This window comes from Acanthamoeba castellanii (genome assembly GCF_000313135.1).
Source record: "Acanthamoeba castellanii str. Neff unplaced genomic scaffold scf7180000084603, whole genome shotgun sequence".
Classification (NCBI taxonomy): domain Eukaryota; phylum Discosea; order Longamoebia; family Acanthamoebidae; genus Acanthamoeba; species Acanthamoeba castellanii.
The window spans coordinates 1,427,324-1,446,148 of NW_004457654.1; the positions used below are offsets into that span (position 1 = coordinate 1,427,324).

An 18,825-nucleotide genomic window follows, 5' to 3' on the forward strand; every position below is an offset into this window, starting at 1 on the left:
CCGGTCTTTTTGTTTATGTTTTCTCTTTTTTTTCTTTTTGCGGCATTGTTTTTTATTTTTGTTTCCCTGCCGCTGATCAGTGGTGGTGGGGCTCTTGGGGTTGCTTGACGCTGTGGTCTTGCGTGGGAGCGGCGAGGAGCTGGGTGACGCAGAAGCGATAGAGGCCGTTGTTGACGTTGCTCCATCGGGCGACCTCCCGTTCCAAGTTGACGACTCGCTTCTGCAGCTCGCGGTTCTGTTGCTCGAGCACTCCCTCCTCGCCCTCGGCCGCCTGAACAAATGAACGAGCGCGCGCGTCAGTCAGCAAGAACAACTCAACACCGGTCATTCACATGAGGGGGAGTGCATCATTAATCACACCTTCAGGTCGGCGGTCAAGGGGAGGTAGGACTCTGGCTCCTCTTCCTCGTCCAGCAGGTCCGTAAACACCAACTTGGTGTCGCCGAGCACCGTGGGCACGGCCATCGACACCAGGAGGGTGGAGACGTCTCCAGCGGAGTATGCTGCACATACAAAATAACGCACAGAGAACGAGGGAGAGAAGATTGCTATAAGCGACCATGGCTCATGTGCATGCCGCACGGCTGCCACGGGAGAAGGTCTTACCCGACTGCTCGTTTCGGTGCAAGAAGGTCTTGAACGGCTGGATGCTCAGTGGTGTCTTACACAGCAGAAGATGAGCCTCTTTAGACCAGCTGTACACTTATATCGCCCACGTAGATCTTGCCAGTGCGAGAATGTACCTTGTCTGTTTGCCTGTCATCGATGTTCATGTCCTCGCTGAAGGGCTTGGCAATAATGGAAGCGTAGGTGATAGGACCCTTGTTGGTCGTGAACGTTCGAATCACCTGTCGACTGCCCAGATCCCACATCTAAACAGTCGAATGAATGGTCAATGAACGATGGACAACCTTGAAGGAGAAAAGCCTCGCTCTTGTGGAGTTGTAAGCACCTTGGCGGTTCCGTCGTGAGAGGCGGACAGGAGCAGATTGCCGTCGAGCGAGACGCTCAGGCTGCTGATGTGTCGATCGTGAGCCGAGAGTGTATCGAACACCTTCTCCTCACCCATGTCCTGTAGCAGCAGCAGCGGCATTAGGGATCACCTGAGTTTTACACCAGGGGAAGGCGTGCGCGGGGGTGGATGTACCAGCAGGCCGCCTTCGGATGCCATAAACATTGCGTCCGAGTTGGAGGCGGGCAGAGGCATGGTGAGGTCCACAGCGTAGACTCGGCCATCGACAGACCCGGCGAAGAGGTGTCGCTCAAGTACGTCCACGGTGACGGTCGTGAGGCACGAAGGGAACTTGAGCGAGGCCGCCATGCGTCGCGAGGGGATGTCCCACACCTGTACATGCGGCGGCGAGTGAGCGAACGCGTGCAGGAGAGATCTGCAGGACTATCGACAGCGCACCTTGCAGGTTTGGTCGTTCGAGGTGGTCAAAATGCGTCCCCGCACACCGCCGACGCCACAGAAGATGGAGGTGATGGGCAGCGCGTGCTCGTTCCATGTGTGCTCGGGTCGGACAGAAGTCTCGTCCGTGCTCGATGCGTCGTCGTCATCGAAAACGCTGTACCCGACGTAATTGATGGGGTTAGGCCGCGTGGTGCAGTGTCTCCGGGCAGAGTGTGCAGCACTTGAGTACTACAGTACCTGGCGAGGGACCAAAGATGCAACAGAGCGTCCTCTCCGCCGGAAAGGAGGAACATGTCGTCGGTTGTCCAGGCAAGGGCAGTGACGCCCTTGTAATGGCCTTCCCACATCTTGAGCATTCTGCCCGTGGCCACCTGGAATGAGTGATGCGCCGTGTGCGTGTGCGTGTGACGCGTTAGTTTCGCACAATTCGCACATGCAGCGGACCGTAGCAAGAGGAGCATGGTACCTGCCAAAGGTAGAGCTTGCCAGATGGTGCACCAGCCGCACAGTACAGGCCCTGCACAATGGACGGATGACATAACCGGTTATATGACTCATTCATGAGGGAGGGACCAGCACACGAGACAAAGTCTGAGGCTATCTACGTACGTCGTGAGAGACCGCGACTACGCCCAGCTTCTCCGGGATACTGAACCGCAGCACTGGCTGCTCCTATTTTATTCCGAACACCATCAGAAAAGGCATTATTTGCAACATAATAATAATAATAAAATTGCATCGCGATTTGTCAATTGCCAACACCACGAGCACATCTTAGCTGGAGGGGTTTGTAGAGCCACAAGACGAAGGGCCACTCGCAGCAAGATTCGGGGTTGAAGAGATTATGAGATTATTGGGGGGGAGGGCCGTACTCGAGCCCAGGACCAGACGTGGATGGAGGGGCGGGCCTCTTGGATGGCAAGCATGTGGTGCTGGCCGACGAGGGACCACGCGTTCGGGCGTCCGCTCGTGTTGTTTTTAAATGTTTTCAGGTGCTGTGCCGTCGACGGATTCCACACGTGGATAGCGGCGTCATCTTTTGAGCAAGTAACGACCACCTCATCACAGCCTTCCATCTTCTAAAAATGAGAGAGAGCTTCGCAAAGTCCTCCTCCGGCGCTTGGATGATGTGCCGAGATGAGATTCTCCCGCTTTTCCCGCTTTTTTGTTGATTTTCTTTCAGCACAGCTCACATTTTCTTTTGGTTTCTGTTTGTTCCTGCAGGGATTTTTGTTTGTATTTTAATTTAGTGCGCAAGCAGCCCAGCCGGCAAGATGAGCCAAGCGAGCCTCATGGCACTCTCGCAGTTCTTTGTGCTGTCGCCTCGGGGTGACCCTATCATTTTCCGTGACTGTACGCCCTCCCCCAAATCATAATATTAAGAAAAAAAATATATTGTGAAGCTAATCGAATTCCTTCCCCTCCTGCGTACGGGGTAGACAGAGGAGACGTGACGAAGGAGACACCGGAGATCTTCTTCCGTCATATCCGCCAAACCAACGGCTCCCTCCCCGTCTTTGTACCTCCCCCCGGCTTCGTTCTAGCAGCTTTTGGCCCTTCTTGTCCTTAATTTTGTTATGTGCTTGTCTGACGTGCGCACCGTGTCAGGCGGTGGATGGGCTGCACTATGCGAGTTTGAAGCAGAGCGGGCTCTACTATGTGTTCACCACGCGACACAACGTCTCGCCATCGTTTGCGCTGGAGCTGCTGGTGCGGCTGGCAGGCCTCTTCAAGGACTACTGCGGGGTGCTCAACGAAGAGTCCATCCGCAAGAACTTCGTCCTCATCTACGAGCTTCTCGATGAAGTTCTGGTAAGGCGCCTTCACCTGAACCGGCAGTAGTGCATCCTCCTCCAGGCCTCTCTCGCTGACTCACCCTTGATGCGTGGCGGGTGGTGGTGAATGTGGGCCTTATAGGACTATGGCTACGTGCAAGGGACGTCAACAGAGCAGCTGAAGGCCTTCGTCTTCAACGAGCCCATCCTGGTGGAGGACATGCTCGCGGCGGACGAGAAGGAGGGTGTCCTTTCCCGGGTGGGGTTCGCCAGGCACAACGGAACTCAGTCGGCCTCGGCAACCAACAAGCCCATCGCCCTCAACACGGCCGACGAGCGCAAGGGCCGCAGCGAAATATACGTTGACCTCATCGAACGACTCACCGTCACCATCAACGCCAAGGTACTATCTCTCAACCAGCTCCTCCCTCTAAGCAGCTCTCTTTTAGTCTCAATCTGCGCTGCTGCTCACGCGCGCGTTGTGGCCTTTGTCGCTCCCGCGCAGGGCGAGGTGGTCCAGTCAGAGATTCAGGGCTACATCCGGATGACGAGCTTCCTCCAGGGTAACCCGGAGATGAGGCTCGGCTTGAACGAGGACCTGGTGATCGGCCGAGGAAACGGTGCGCGGCCTCACACCGCGCAATACAATGCCATTCAGGCGCGCAGTGGCCAACCCTCCAGTGGTTTTTTCTCTGTCACCTCCCTATCGGCCCAGGATATGGAGGGATGACGGTGGACGACATGACGTTCCACGAGTGTGTGCGCATGCTCGAGTGGGAACGGGATCGAGCGCTTCTCTTCTACCCGCCCGACGGAGAGTTCACCGTGCTCAACTACCGCATCTCCGACGACTTCAGAATTCCATTCAACATCTCCCCGTTTGTGGAGCAGATGGCACCCGACCGTTTGGACCTCATCATCAAGGTACGTACCGGCCCTTTCGGACCATCAAGGATGAGGCGCTGGAATTAATTGACCTCTCTTGCTGTGGCACCTCCTTGCAGTTGCGACTCGACATACCCGAGGATAGCAATGCTGCCAACGTACTCATCCGATGCCCCGTTCCCAAGGCCATCGCGAGGTGCGTTGAGGCCCGCGCTGTGGTGGTGGTGGTGGGGGGGTGGTGGTGGTGGTGGTGGTGGTGGTGGTGGTGGTGTGTGGCGAGTGTGACCCTCATAGCGTGTGCAACCATCAGCGCCAAGTGCGAGCTGGCCATTGCGGGCGTGGAATACCGGGTGGTGGACAACGTCGTCGAATGGACGGTCAATGAATTCGGCGGCGGATCCGAGCTCTTCCTCCGCAGCCGGGTACCATGGTCCCTCTCCTCCGAACCACCCGTCCCGCCACTTACCAGCTCCCCTCCTCCCCCTGCGTAGATCACGCTGAACGAGCCCTACACCGAGACGATGCGAAAAGAGTTTGGACCCATCAGGTACGTCCGTCTCGTCGGCCTCAGCTGAGGCTTTACTTTTCAGATTCCGTGCTGCTCACACCCGCCTGGTGATTGTGGTACCTCGCGCATGCATCCACAGTCTGGAGTTTGAGCTGCCCATGTACAACTGCTCCAACATGAAGATCCGTCACCTGCGAGTCAAGGAGAGGGACGCCTCCTACGATCCCTACCGCTGGGTGCGCAACATCACCCACGCCAACTCCTACATCTGCCGTGTGTGAAGCCCCTTTCCTCAAGCAAGGGACCCAATAATTATACCCTCGGACCCCTCTGAAACATGAAAGGCCGCGTTTTACACTCTGTACGTACTGACGACAGAAAGATGAAGATCGAGGTTTGTTGCGTGTGGCGAAGAACCGGTCTACACCGGTGGGGTCTTCTTACATGGGCTTGGCGCGTTGGTACGCGATGTCGGAGCGAAGGATGAACTTTTGCACATCCTCTGATGTGTGGGGAGCTCCCTCGTGTCGGTGGTTGAGTTGTCCGGCCTGGAAGAACACGAGCGCCATCCCGGTCTTGGGCACCACCCGCACCTCCTCCCGTCGCGGCGGGTTTGTGCCCGTGATGCCGCCCGGGAAGAAGACCGTCTCTCCGCCCTCGAAGCCCTCGTTGAGATACACAATGAACGTCAACAGCGTTTGCTGCGTGGGTTGAGGGGGCGGTGCGGGGTGAGAGATCAAGCGATGGCAGATTCTGATGGTGGTGCACGCAGGCACCCTGGTACCTCGTTGATGTTGCGCATGAAACCGGCGTCGAAGTGAGGCCCGAACTTCTGCCCAACGTCGTACTTGTTGAAGCGCCACCGCTCGTTAACAGGACCCTCTCGCTTCAAGTTCCACTCCTCACCCCCTGCGGCCCCCCCCCGTTGTTGAGTTCCAGCTTAGTTGCAGGAGGTCGAACGTGGCGGTGGTGGGCGCCTCAGCATGGACATGTCGAGAAGATATGGTGGTACCGAACACGGTGACTTGCTGGGGGAGGTGGTCGACCACGCGCTTGTTGACGACGTCGCAGTCCAAGGCGTGCGTATCCCACAGCACCCGCCAGCTGTCTCGTATCTGCTTCGTCCTTTCGTTGCGTTGGCTCGTCTTGTAGTCGCCGCCCAACACCGTCAGGGGCGAAGGCTGCCACGCGCCAACAACACGGCCGTGTCCATGTTTTAATTTATTATTATTTATTATTAGGTTAAAATAAAAAATAATAAAAAAATAAGGCCAAGACGGGGGGGGGTGATTGAGGAGGAAGCACACCTCGTAGCCCATGGAGAGGGATATGTCGATGTACTGCTGGCACTCGGCGGGGGTGAGCACGTTGTGGAGCAGAAACGCGCCGTCGACTCCCTCGAGCTCCTCCCGCACCACCGGCGGCGCGTCCTCGTCAAACACCACCTGGCGCTCGGTGAAGCGCAGCAGGTCGTCCACCTTGAACGTGGCGTCTGTTCCCTTGGGGCCGCCTGGGCGAGGCGAGGACACAACCGTGTCGTTCTGGGGAGCAGCCGCAGCCGCAGCAGCCGCCGGGGTGGAGGAGACGAGACCCATCCAGGCAGGCAGGCAGGCAAGCAAAGTTCTTTGTTCTTGTGGGGAAGGGGATATCAGGTAGTACTCCTCCTGGCGTCGTTTCTCTCGGGCGGGCCTTCGCTGAAGATGGTGGGGCCAAGGAAAAAAGGGTCGGTTAATTCGGTTTATTCTGCCCAATGATTGGTTTGGGGCGACAGGTACCTGGCCAGAAGAAGCAGAAGTAGTACTGCAGCCTTGGTTGACCACCAACCACAAGACCACCACCAACACGCCCAGCAAGTCGCAGCAGCAGCAGCAGCAGCCATGGAGGAGAAACGCAAATCAGGTACCCCCCCCCTCCATACACCCCATGGCCGTGCTGCAGCCACCGTGGCGCTCACACGTAGTATTGGGAATGGGGGCGTGTGCACGCAGCTTGGCAGGCGGTGTGGGCGTTGACCGACGCCAAGGGAGAGCGCGGCGTGGGCGTGAAGAAGGGCAAGGCCCAACACCACGCGCACCACCTCAAGACCGGCCGGTACTTTCCCAAAACAGCCAATCTCATCATCTCTAAGTGTGCACTATTCTTCCCTCGCCCATGGCTCGTGTTTGCGCTAATGTGGCACCTCACCGCCTTCTTCCTTCTTCTCCTGCTTTTGTGGCTTCGCACCTTATTAGCTGGAAGCTGGTCGTGTGGAGTGACGACGTGCGAGCAGGCAAGGGGCCGTGCAGCATCACCGCCGACGTGCAGCTCTTCGGTGCCAAGTGCGTGAACGTTTCCTCCCCATTCCCACCCCTTTCTTCATTTATAAATATTTGGGCCAACCAGGACGCACCCCAAAAATGGTCGCGCACCACCTTGATACTAACGAACGCGCACAATGTGAATGTGGTGGTGGTGTGTAGTGACGCCCATGTGGGCAGTAGTTCCGTCGAGGTGAAGAAGGCCGGATTCAAGGCCAAGCTCAACTTCGTCGTGGCCGAGGAGGGCGACAATCTGCCCGCTCGCGCGGCCATCACAATCTCGTGCGGTGCCCTGGTCAAGGTACCTTCTCGAGAGCTCTCCTCCTCTCTCCGCCGCTGATATCGATTTCTGCTCTCTTCTAAGTTGTGTATCGTATCCCTTACATTCCTCAGAAGGTGAAGGTGTTCGCCGTTCTGGCCTTTATGGAGGGCCTAAAGGACGAAAGCAAGTTTGAGGTAATCTGTTCCCTCTCTGTCTCTCCTCCCACCTCGCCACGCTGTTGTCGCTGATGCATGCCGGTGGGTGGCCTACCTGCTTCATACTTATGCTGTGTTTACGGGTGGTATTCAGCCGGAGGACGCGCTGTGGGACACCTCGAAGCTGTCGCCCGCACAAAAGGCTCATGTGGCCTCGGTCCTCGCAGAGTGGCCCCTGCTCGAAGGCCAAACCCCACTTACGTACGTAGTGGGAGGACTTTTAGCTAGCTCCACCACCCACCACCACCCCCCATTTTTTTAAGCCAAACGTGTGCTCACCCCACTTGGCTTCTTCGTGCGGCGTTGGGTGGCGAGCAGGTTCGACAACAGCCGGGCGATCAAGGAGCTGGCGCGCGATAGCGAGTTCAAGCAGATGGCCTATGAGCAGGGCATGATCCGACCATTCCTACTCCTGGCCTCCATGCACCCCAAGCGCCGCGCCATCTGGGTAACAGTCCTGACACTTTCTTTTTCTCTCTACGTCCCCTCCTATTCTTCTGGGTGTTCCATTCTTCGTTCTCTTTGCGCACCACCTCTCACACTCTTTTTCCGCCCTTATTGATGACATTGCGCCAAAACAATCCAAGGCCAGGACGCTGGACCTCGACCTCCTGCGCAAGCCCTTCTTTGGAGATTCTCACGCGGAGGCCTGGTTCATCATCGATAAGGACAGGGCGGGCATCCAGGCGCGCTCCAATCTGGCCTTCAAGGAGAGTCTCAACCCGTTTGCGCGCAGCTGCAACTGGTACGAGATCGTGGAGAGAGTGACTCGCAAGGCCTTCAACAAGGACAAGAACATCGATGAGGTACCACGATCATCAATCCACCATCGCCATTTCCCAAGCGCTTGCACATCTTTCCCCTCATCGCCTGACACGTGGCCCCTGCGTAGGCCATGCACAAACAAATCAAAGAGGCCAAGAAGACCTACAAGCAAACCATCGGACCCTGTCAGGACCCGACCGATCACACCGTGCCACGCATGGAGGAACTATTCATGCGTGCCTTCAGCCGTGCGACCCCCTTTTTCCTCCTCTCCACCGCCTTCTCTCGCTCTTACCCTTTGCGTCCCCTCCTCCGGTTAGTGCGCTAACACCCATTTGTTCGACACGTTGGGAAACTGGGTGCCAGGGGTGATGTTGGGCAGCTTCCCCGAACAGCAGAGACAGGTGATTGACCAGTTGATGGACCAGGATGACGCCAAGGAGCTTGTGGAGCGTATGCTCGCGGCCGGATGGACTGATAACGCACTCATCCGCTTCACCGTAGCCCAGGCAATCCAAGGATCAGCCAAGGTACGCGGGCAGGTGCCCCACTTGTTTTCCAGTGTTTCGAGAATCCTGACGGAAAGTTATGGGCCAGGAGGAGGTGACACAGGGCGCGCTTCACTTTGTCAAAAAGATGGAGACCGGCGCGAGTGATGCCTTCAAGATTGGGCTGCCTGCTGGTTCGTTGCACTTCAAGCCTCTCTCTCTCTCTGGAAAGGAGCTTCTCTTCTGATCACACACACTCACACACTAATGTGGTGTGCGTGTGCCCAACAGTGATGCTGTTCATCTCGCCAATCCCTGCGATCCCTGCGGTCATGTTGGTGGTAAGCCTGACTCTGCTCTGGTCCTGCTTTTTTGGCGTGGGTTCCTTGCTGACCTTGTTCTGTGGCCGCCCATCCATGCACAGCGCAACACATTGGGCGCCATCTGGGGCAGCACACCTGGGCGCCTCATTCCCTCGCTCATTGGCATCCTGGGTCAGCGGTCCTGGCTGAGCCTTGCTGGTATACGCATTGAGGACTATTACCCTTCCCTGACTGCCTAAAAGCTGCTGTTGTGTTAGCCCCCAGGTGAGGGCAATGTGTGGTGGAAAACAACATAAATGATCTTTCCCTCATAATGACTCTTCGATGTATCTTTTTTTCCATTACGTCGTCGATGGATCGTTTTTTCCCATTATGGTGTTGGTTTTCGGGTGACCGTCCGATGACGTCGTCGCGTGGATAACGCGGGCGGTGGCCGATCGACCAACAACCGGAGCAGAGCGCTCCAATGGCTCCTGCTGGCGACACACCACCACGGCGGCGACGACGACGACGACGCGGCACTCCTCCTCACCATCGCACTCGACCACTGCGACGACAAAGACGGCGACGTCTCGCGACGGACCACAAACGCGAAATCGATCTTTGGGTTTCATTTCCCCGGTCGCATCACCAGCACCACGCGCACGCCGCGCCGGCGTCGTCGCAGTTCCACCCGAACATACCCACCGCGGCAACGCCGACGCGAGACCACCACCCTCGACCACCTCCCGCCAAGGTGCTGGCCCGGCGAGCCGTAGTGTGCTGCCGCCACGCAAAGAGAGATTGGCGAGAACAAGTCGGTGGACCGCAGGCTGCCTTGGCGCGTGCCGCTCCAGCGCGAGACGGACGTGTCTCCATTGGGCAGAGTGATGCGCACCACGGCCGGCGCCAAGCAGGCGCTGCATGAACACTGGCAGGACGGCGCCGTCGCCAACACACAGGTTGCGCATGTCGGCGTTGGTTTAGTTGCCCACGGCGTTGACGAACGCGGGCGGCAGGCGGTCGTCCATGTCCCACAAGGGGTTTTTGATCCGCGCGCCCAGAGGCCCCTCGACGTGCCCTAGCCCCACCAATTGAATGATGGCGATCAAAAGGAATGATTGTAACGAGTTCGAGAGGTACTCAGCACCCAGGGAATTCACTAGTGACGCTCATAGTCCTGTGTTTACGCACGCGATAATCTTAGGGCATGTTCCACGAGGATCTTCTGATATGAGGAACCACGGACAGGAACCACCCAAGCCAGACCCATCAGTTCGGCTCTCATGCCAAGCAGCTTGAACATGCACTGGAGTAGGATGAATGCTTCTTAGTTCCGGCTCTTGGGTGCTCCGCAGACAACCTACTCCCTACAAAGAGGTTTTTAACACTACCATGATCGACCACACTCAACCCCTTTCCTCAGGACCCTCGTCATGCCCAAGGTGAACTCCAAAAGATTTGAAATGTTGGCGCACGAGGTACATCAGATTCAGTTATCAGTTCACAGGGACGAACAACAGGTCCCACACATAATCATAGCTTCTGTAACTACCGAAGGGAGAGGCCTGAAGATCCATCGTATTGACGTCGAAGAACAGCAGGTGGGGAGGGCCACCGAACTTGGCGCTAACCACGTAGATGCCACTCTCCTCGTCGAGCGCAGCCACGTTCCTCTGTACAGTCCAAAAGACTGGGATGTGCTTGCGTTGGATCACCACTCCCTTGGTGGCATCGATCGCTGTGGCAAGGAGTAGGCCACGTTAGCCCACCCTCGAAACCTCCACAGCTAAGCTTGAAGGGGGTTCTACCTTGGAAGACCAGTGTCGAGTTCACTTGCCCAACGGTGTAAATGGTTTTCAGATCACGGGAAAGCACAGGAGCAATCATGCTTTGCTGTACACGAGCACAGATGATTAGGACCGATGGGAAGTGAGCATGGTCCACTCTCTTGTCGTACCTCGATCTTTTGATTATAGAAAGGTGTGCCAGGGGCACGAAGAGAGATTCGCCAGGTCTCCCACAGATTGCTGTTAGCACTTGCCATGAGAAGCATCTGTTGAGACGGCATGGAACTCACCCATCAGGCTTTGTGTCGAGGCAGGGGAAGATGGGTGGCACTGACCTCCTGTGTGTACGGATTGATGGCCACACGGCCGTTGATGCCCCAGCAGCCAGAGGCAGGAAGGTCATGCTTGTAGGTGGCCAGCAGTTTTAAGCCTCCTGTCGCTGGATGCACCTGAGAAACCACCACCAAGTGTTAACTTTCTGGGTGATGAGAGGAACGGCTGGTAGATGCGCATCAACCTCATACAAGCGGAACTCCGGAACATCTTGAACCTGCGTGAAGGCGTAGAGCTTGGAGTCTAACTTGTTGGCCGCGAGTTGCCACAAGCCACATTCGTCCTTGGCCAAGGTCACATTCACATAGATCCCTTTCACCTGGTCTTCTTCGTGTAACAGCGTGATCAGAGCAGGTTGGCGGAGGGCGAGAGTGTCTCCTCCCCAGAACAGGGCCTGTGTACGCAGGAGAGGAAGAGGTAAGATAACTGCACACACAAGCTTGGTATTGGAGTTATAGGATACCGTTGAGCTGCCATATCTACCGACTGAGAGCAGCTTCCTCTGTGGAGGCCAGGTCGTGATGTTTGAGGCTGCTAGTTGTTGGAATAAGATGCTATCATTTGGGCTGCTTGCGAACTCGCCATAGACGCCGCTTCTGAGCAAGCCCGTCAAGAAGTTTCCCTCCTGGCGAACAACGTTCGCACAGGAGCAGCCTAACAGGAAGCCCAGCAAAAGGAAGATCAAAAGAGAGTGCAATCTAGTCAGCTTCATTGTGTTGTGCTCAACGTCGAAGAGCCAGCCCTAGACAAGCGCTTTCCCGAAAAGCAGTGCGAAAAGTTGGTATCTCCGTCAAACCTGCGTGGTTTGGAACTCTCCCCGTCCAATTCCTTTCTGATGGTGTGATTTGTCAGCAAATTGCTGCCACCACCTGATTGGCCCATGTGGGACAACAGGTTGGACTGGTGGTAATTTCCTTCTTACCCAAGTGTCTTACACTTTGAAAAGTGAAATTTATTTGATTTAGGTGGTGTGAGTGGGAGCCATCATCAGTGGGCATCACTCCACATGTTCTCAGCTGCCTGAGGATGTGCCAACCTTGTGCAATATGAGGCTGCCTCCTCAGTGCACAATCCTGCTTGAACAGCTTGCTGAGAGGGAATTTAAGCACCACAGAATTGTGGAAAAAAATTGGTTTCCATTTTGTCCAACTCTGGACTGGAATTTTCTTGTTGGACCATTCTCTGTTAGTCAACAAAATGTAGCAGTACACAGCAACTTTAAGGGAGCCAACTTCCAGTTTCATGCCCTGAAGTAGTACAGTACCCTTAAAAATGGAGCCTGATTCCAATTGTGGCACTTCCTTGAAATTTCAAAACTGGGGTTTGGGGGGACCAGTTTTGTCCACATGAGAGACCAGGCAGGGACACACAGGCACTCTTGCTTGGCAGGGGAGTGGTGCTCCACTTCAAACCACTCCTTGGGGGACTTGCAGCAGGCATTCATTATTTCACAGAACTGGTCAAACATGGTGAGGTCAATTTGAATATCAATGTTGTGGGGTAAAGAAAGGTCATTTTGGTATCAGTAGTTTGGGTTTTGTAACTAAAGGACCATCTTGATTACAGACAGTTGTATAAATAAAATCTTGCCTTGTTTAGACCAAAAAGGAATTACAAAAGTAAGTGTTGGTTTCCAGTCAGTCAGAGACACAGGATCAGGGAACCATTACCCAGTTAACTAAACTCTTTGAACTGAACAACTCAGATATGACAGATTATCTGGCCAACAATCAATTCCACTACACAACTAAAGTAATGCCACATGAACTGAGCTTCTGAAATTATACTAAAAACTCAGTTTTGAAAACTGTGTTTCCATCAATTGGGATGACATTTCCCCAAAAGCTTATTTCACTGAACACCATATTAATGGACCAGAGCTGTTGGTGGCCAATTTTTCCTTGTGCCCATGAAAAAGAACATGACCACCAACAACACCTGCACCATGTACACCCTTCCCAATGAGAATTACTGTCTTCAATGCATCTATACATCCTAAGGGTTTGTTGATCAAACTACCATTCTAATCAAACAACAACAACAACAACAACAACAGAAGAGAAAGCACAGCAGTGGTGCAACTGATGTGGGTCAGATTGCCACACAGCATGTCATTCAGACTGCCCAAGACTGGTGGAGCTCTGTTGGCAACTTCTTCCAGTTTGTCCTGGACATGGAAGCACTGCTGGTGGGCAAGCTCAACATCACCTTCCTCTGGAGCTATCCTCATGTCCATGGCTGGATCACCTGGATTAACAAGTGGGTGGCTGGCTCAACAAAGAGGAACAAGGCACTCCACCTGATCAGCCTGCTCAAGTGGCTGGACAGTGAGTCAATCACCCCTGCATCATCTGGGATGCCTCACACTGCCTCACAAGCCTTTGTGCCTTCTCCAAACAGGGCAAGCAAAAGTACAACCAGTCCATGACCAAGGCCATGAACAACAATGAGCTGGTGGCAGCTGGCAATGCCCTCCACACCAACAAGCAGCCCACCTTCATCCTCTGGCTCCTGGACCATGTGGAGCACTGCTCTGCTCCCTTCCAGAAATCCCCACAGGACACCACATCCCTGGCAGTGAAGGTACACAAACAACCAAAGCAATTGAACCAAAGCAATTGTTCTGTTTTGCAAGTCAGGGTTTAGTTATAGAACTATTGGCCAACAGTTGCATTGTGTGTTTTTGTGAGGAAATCACTAGTTCACAAACTAAACCCTAATTTTACTTTCTCTTTCTCTTCTCTTGTGTGCCAGGTGCCCAAAGCTGTGCAGGCTACAAGGTGGTGGCTTGCATTTCAGCTGCAGTGCTACATCCAGGTGCTGATGGAGGTCTTCAACAGTGGCTACTGGCAGGAGATTGTCAGTGTGAACTGCCTCAAGTGGTTGAGCACTGTCAACACCATTGAGGCAATGATACCCACTGAGAAGTTGACCTGCTTCAAGACTGACAAGGTGCCACTCAGCTCCTCCATCAACTGCTACTCACCCTCTGGATCAACACCCATGGCCAGCCACTTCAGTTCAACAGCTACACACAAGGTGTTAAGAGTGTGTTGCAGGAGTTCCATCCCCTCCTCTCACTGACATCCCTCTCGCGACTACGACCTTGACGTTGTGTTGCTGATTTGAGCGCGACGAGGGCGCGGACAAAAGACGTCGGCATCGGTTCGCTACTGGCACGCGTCGGCAAAGACGATGGACGCATCAGACCGCTGCCGATGTTGTGCGGGTCCACCGATGACGACGACTACGACGAGGGCGACATGACGATACGGCGCAGGCGCTGTTGTGGCGAGGGCGCCGCAGACGACCACGACGCCAACTGGCCGCTGGCGCGGTTGCATCCACGCAGAGTCTCACACACACGCGCCCCATAGCCTGAGCTCGCCCTCCCCCAGCCCAGCCGACCCGACGTCTGGTACGGCTGCCAAGACCGACGATGTAGTCCGCGCGCCGACCTCTAGCACACATCCGGGTTGGCGCGCTGGCCAAGATTTGCGTAGTGCTGCAGGCGTCTGGCATGCTGGCATCTCGCGCGCTGGCGAATGCCGGCCTAGAGTTAACTACTACGTAGTGCTGCTCGCGTCTTGCGCGCTAGCGTCTCGCGTGCTGGCGCGCTGTCCAATTGTTGAGTATGGCACCTCGCGCGCTGGCGTCTCACGTGCTGGCGAAGAATGCTGACGTAACCCAAGAGTTGCGTCGTGCTGGCGTGCCGAGCGCTGGCGTCTGGTGTGTTGGGGTCTCGCGTGTGGGCGTGTCGCGAGCTGTCGTATAGAGTGCTTATGTGCTGTCCAAGAACTGCGTAGTGTTGGCGCCTCTCGTGTTGGCGTGGCGCGCTGGCCCAGAATTTGTGGTGCCAACGCTGCGCCCCCGAGCTAGCGTCTCGCGTGCTGCCGGCAAGAGTATAGCGCGGTGCAGGCGATGGCAATGGCTGTAGCGCACGGGCGTGGGCCTGGTGTCTGTGGCGTCCTTGGTCTGACACAAAGTTGGTGCAAGCCCAACTCTGCTCGGCTCGACTCGACTCGACTCGTCGTCGGGTTGGAGGCTGGACCGCGTGGTGACGCCGACTCTGAGACGACGATGTCGCGGAGGGGCAAGCGCACTCACGCCAAGCTCGCCGAGCATGCCGCGCCGGTATCAGGGGGCTGCGCTCGCGCGAGTCGAGTAGGGCCGCGGCGGTATGGGTGGACAGCGCGCGCGAGTCGTGGGGGGGGGACGGATGCGATGGCAGGTGGAGCCAATGTCAACTTGGTTCAAGTCGCCGACGTGGTGGACCGAGTCGCAAACTCGGCTCGACTCGTCATCCGACACGCAAACCTTGGCCCGACACAAACTCGGCGCAGTGTACTCGGCGCAGTCTACTCGACGTGCGCGTACGCCGCGGCGAGGTCGGCATGCTCGGCACGACAGACTCTGCGCGGCATCGCATCGTCTCTACGCGGGTATTAGGCGCCTGCACTCGGGACAACATACTTCGCACGGGGTACCGGCATACTTGGCGCGGCGTACTGGCGGCATTGATGCAGCATACTTGGCGCAGCATCCTCGTCGCATCCTCTGCGCGGGGTACGTGAAGCGCGCGCTTACTCCGCCGCGGAGACCTCAGCATGCTTGGCGCTCTCCGTCGGGTTGGTGTCACCGAGTTTGTGTCGCGAGGACGAGCAGCCGAGACGACGACAAGCTGAGTCTGGCTTGCCCCAGGTTTGCGTCGGTGAGTCGGTTCTGTGTCGGTCAAACAAGTTGGCCAGGCTGATCGACTTTGCATCGAGCCGAGTTTGTGATTGCGCAAGCGGCGGCATGCGACACAGCGTACTTGACTCGGCATGCTTGACGCGCGTACGCCGCTGCGGTGATGTCAGTGTACCTGACGCGCGCGCTTGCACCGCTGCGGCGAGGTCAGCACGCTTGGCGCGGCGTTGCGTTGTCGAGGTGGTGTCGCGAGGGCGAGCCGACAACAAGTCGAGTCGAGTGGGGCTTGCATCGAGTTTATGTTGGACCCACTTTGTGTAGGGCCAAGCTTGTGTTGGATGGATGGCGAACCAAGTCAAACGTTTCTGTTGGCTCACAAAGTTGACGCAAACAGATTTTGGACTGCCACCAGCGCGGCGCGTCACACTCTATGCGGCGCACTCGGCCGGGTGCCTCCCCGCGTGCCTCCAACCTACGGCCGCGGTCGCAAAGCCAGCAACCCCATGCCACCCCACATCGTCGCATGCATCATGCGTGCGCCATCGCCTGTGCTGGCGTTGGCGCTTCATGGTGCTGGCGTTGGCGCACATGGGCGTGACTCGTGCTGGTGCTGCATGCTGGCGTTAGCGCGTGTTGGTGGGGGCAGTGTGCTGCATGTTGGCAGAGCGGGCGGCCAACGCCTCTCTTGGCGCGTGGACATACTCACGATTGTATACACTTGCTGGTGAAAGAGAAGAAGCTGCTTGTCATCCATCCCACACAGCACACGCAGCTGCTCTTGGCAGACATGGAAGTTCTTGACTTCCTCGATCTTCTGCTTGACTCAGATGCACTGGGCCAGTTCTTGGTTGTGGTGTAATCCAGGGTAGGATGGGGAGAGGTAAAGGATGGCCATCAAAGGCAATGATGAGAGGATGCTGATGGTGTGTTTGTCTTTCTTTGCAGTAGAAGAGAGTGTTGAGTGTGATGTTGGAGGGGGAGAGTATGTGCTGTTATGTGCTGTTAGGGTTGCCCTAGGGCTCGACGGCCATGGGGAGCGTGGTGACGACGACCACTACAAGCGCAAAGGCGTACTACACGCAAGGTGCGCGCTTGATTTGGCACACACGAATGGCAGCGACAGCCTGTGGACCACGTTGACGACGGCAGCACATCGTGGGGCCGTGAGCGGGCTGTGCTCTTGCTGGTGGCTGGCGTTTGCTGTCGGCCTCGCTGGAGCGCGGCGGCTGGCGACTGGGCGAAAGCCGTCGGTGCGCATCGGTTTGGGTTGTTGGGTCGGCCCGCGCACCAGCCGCGACGTCGACGTCAGAAGCAGAAGCAGTCACCGACACCGCGGTCGGCCCCGACGCCGCTGCTCCGTCTTGTGCTGCCATCTTCCCCGCGCGCGTCATGCTGCGTCGCCACAACCCAACAGGCTCTGCCTTGGCCTTTGCGTATTGTCGCGCGCTCACTTTCAAATGAACCACAACAAGCGCAAGCACCACCCGGCCTCTCTGCCAGCCCTCGCAGCCGCCGTCCTTGCTGCTGCTCGGCTGTCCGCCTGCCCGAATGACGACCCGAGCGTGGAGCCGAATCCATCGCCGATGTTATCCTCGGCTGGGCACGCCAGAAGCCGCTCTCATGCGGGCGCTCACGCCGTCTCGCCGAAGCCAGAATACTTGGTGCGGCGTCGAGCGTCGACCGTGACGGCAACAGCGAGCAATGTCGGGGCACAGCAGCAACACCGGCGCACCCTGTTTCGCCTCGCCGCTTCCGTCTTCGCGTGGCACATGCAGCGCACGTCTCGCCTCGCGTTTGCACCGCCGCCGACATTGCTCGCTGCTGGTGGTGGTGGTGGTGTCGCCGATGCGCTCGCTACTGTTGCACCCGCGTGCGTGTCAGCTGCAAAGGCAACTATCCCTTCAAGACACACACTTTGCCATCTTAGGTGACGAAAGGGCTTGATGGCATGGACCTCATCTCAGTGGGGCATGCTTGCCATCTGGGTTATTGCCACTTTTGGCTTCATCGACCAGGCCAATGCCTTCCACCTCCACTACTGCTTTTTGCATTGAACAGCCAAGCACACACGTGCTCAATTTCTGTCCATCTTCTTCCTTGCCATCATTAATTCGTGGATCATTTACAAGCATCTCATCAACAAAAAGGGCATCTCGTACCATGAGTACTTCTATGAGCTCATTGAGGCCCTTGCCAAGCACGGTGGTGCCCATTGATAGTGGAAACTGGAAGCCCATGCATCTGTACTGGATGCTCTACCACCACAGGGCTACCTCCGCGAAAACCAAGTATCACAACCTCGACCTCTCCCATTTGGCCAGAGTGGCGCTCTCTCGCCTCCGTGACCTCTCTGCAAACGTAGATGGTTTCCCGGCCCTGGAAATTCAATCAAGTGAAACCCTATTTCCATCCACCGAGGCGCGGTGCACCATTTGGAAAGGTTTTCTTTGGGATATTGGGAAGAAGGCTTATCTATTTGTCCAGTTGCTGTTGAATCCAATTTACCACCTCCTTATAGCCATCACGCCTGGCTGCCTCAAGACACAAATGTGCATTCCAAGGGGCGCCGTTAGCACGCGCCCACTGCAGCACTTCAAGATGGCCATGCTTTGCAGCAACAGTGCATGTACTCTCGTCCCAGGGGCATCCATTGGCGCGCGCCCACTGGAGCACCTCTAGGTGGCCTCTCTCTGCTGCTCTGGAGCATGTCATGTGGTCCCAGGGACATCCGTTGGCACGCGCCCACTGCAGCACCTCAAGATGTCCTCCCCATGCGGCAGCGTGACAGGTCCTTTCGTTCCAGGGGCAGCCTCTAGCCCGCGCCCACTGTAGAATCTCGAGATGGCCGCCACCTGCCGCGCCGGAGCATGTGCCCTTGCTCCAGGGGCACCAACGGGCGCGTGCCCACTGCAGTACTGGCAGATGGCCTCCCGATGCAGCATAGGAGCAAGTGTCCTTGTCCCAGGGACACCCATTTGCACGAGCCCACTGGAGCATCTCTAAGTGGCCTCCAAATGCTGCCATGGTGCAGGTGCGCTTGTCCCAGGGACAACCATTCGCCCGTGCCCACTGCAACACCTCGAGATGGCCACCTTCTGCTGC

The 18,825-nt window shown here is 56.5% G+C and overlaps 6 protein-coding genes across 6 annotated transcripts; 3 read left to right on the plus strand and 3 right to left on the minus strand.

Annotated features, from left to right (window-relative positions):
- Nucleotides 1–76: 76 nt before the first annotated feature.
- On the minus strand, nucleotides 77–2,340 carry ACA1_073490 (WD repeatcontaining protein; the record flags this gene model as incomplete). The annotated part of the gene is made up of 11 exons (XM_004353181.1): nucleotides 77–271; nucleotides 361–503; nucleotides 583–643; nucleotides 744–872; nucleotides 953–1,072; nucleotides 1,148–1,345; nucleotides 1,412–1,568; nucleotides 1,652–1,785; nucleotides 1,881–1,931; nucleotides 2,024–2,086; nucleotides 2,287–2,340. The coding sequence occupies 11 exons, from the start codon at nucleotides 2,338–2,340 to the stop codon at nucleotides 77–79; spliced, it is 1,305 nt and encodes a 434-aa protein (XP_004353233.1).
- Nucleotides 2,341–2,688: 348 nt separating this feature from the next.
- ACA1_073500 (clathrin coat assembly protein AP50, putative) lies at nucleotides 2,689–4,863 on the plus strand (the record flags this gene model as incomplete). The annotated part of the gene is made up of 10 exons (XM_004353182.1): nucleotides 2,689–2,743; nucleotides 2,854–2,933; nucleotides 3,023–3,226; nucleotides 3,332–3,592; nucleotides 3,695–3,809; nucleotides 3,905–4,113; nucleotides 4,194–4,270; nucleotides 4,385–4,496; nucleotides 4,566–4,621; nucleotides 4,722–4,863. The coding sequence occupies 10 exons, from the start codon at nucleotides 2,689–2,691 to the stop codon at nucleotides 4,861–4,863; spliced, it is 1,311 nt and encodes a 436-aa protein (XP_004353234.1).
- A 159-nt stretch (nucleotides 4,864–5,022) lies between these two features.
- On the minus strand, nucleotides 5,023–6,177 carry ACA1_073510 (oxidoreductase domain containing protein; the record flags this gene model as incomplete). The annotated part of the gene is made up of 4 exons (XM_004353183.1): nucleotides 5,023–5,283; nucleotides 5,367–5,491; nucleotides 5,595–5,763; nucleotides 5,890–6,177. 4 exons carry the CDS (start codon nucleotides 6,175–6,177, stop codon nucleotides 5,023–5,025), a joined length of 843 nt encoding a protein of 280 aa, XP_004353235.1.
- A 282-nt stretch (nucleotides 6,178–6,459) lies between these two features.
- ACA1_073520 (uncharacterized protein) lies at nucleotides 6,460–9,171 on the plus strand (the record flags this gene model as incomplete). Its single annotated transcript, XM_004353184.1, has 13 exons — nucleotides 6,460–6,481; nucleotides 6,571–6,673; nucleotides 6,814–6,900; nucleotides 7,060–7,180; nucleotides 7,273–7,335; nucleotides 7,451–7,557; nucleotides 7,675–7,804; nucleotides 7,944–8,162; nucleotides 8,249–8,369; nucleotides 8,488–8,651; nucleotides 8,734–8,803; nucleotides 8,901–8,950; nucleotides 9,034–9,171. The coding sequence occupies 13 exons, from the start codon at nucleotides 6,460–6,462 to the stop codon at nucleotides 9,169–9,171; spliced, it is 1,395 nt and encodes a 464-aa protein (XP_004353236.1).
- A 1,239-nt stretch (nucleotides 9,172–10,410) lies between these two features.
- Nucleotides 10,411–11,746, minus strand: ACA1_073530 (uncharacterized protein; the record flags this gene model as incomplete). Its single annotated transcript, XM_004353185.1, has 6 exons — nucleotides 10,411–10,652; nucleotides 10,723–10,807; nucleotides 10,872–10,967; nucleotides 11,037–11,150; nucleotides 11,252–11,428; nucleotides 11,498–11,746. 6 exons carry the CDS (start codon nucleotides 11,744–11,746, stop codon nucleotides 10,411–10,413), a joined length of 963 nt encoding a protein of 320 aa, XP_004353237.1.
- A 1,461-nt stretch (nucleotides 11,747–13,207) lies between these two features.
- ACA1_073540 (uncharacterized protein) lies at nucleotides 13,208–14,144 on the plus strand (the record flags this gene model as incomplete). The annotated part of the gene is given in 4 exon segments (XM_004353186.1): nucleotides 13,208–13,417; nucleotides 13,435–13,617; nucleotides 13,840–13,986; nucleotides 14,094–14,144. The coding sequence occupies 4 exon segments, from the start codon at nucleotides 13,208–13,210 to the stop codon at nucleotides 14,142–14,144; spliced, it is 591 nt and encodes a 196-aa protein (XP_004353238.1).
- Between the last annotated feature and the right edge of the window lie 4,681 nt (nucleotides 14,145–18,825).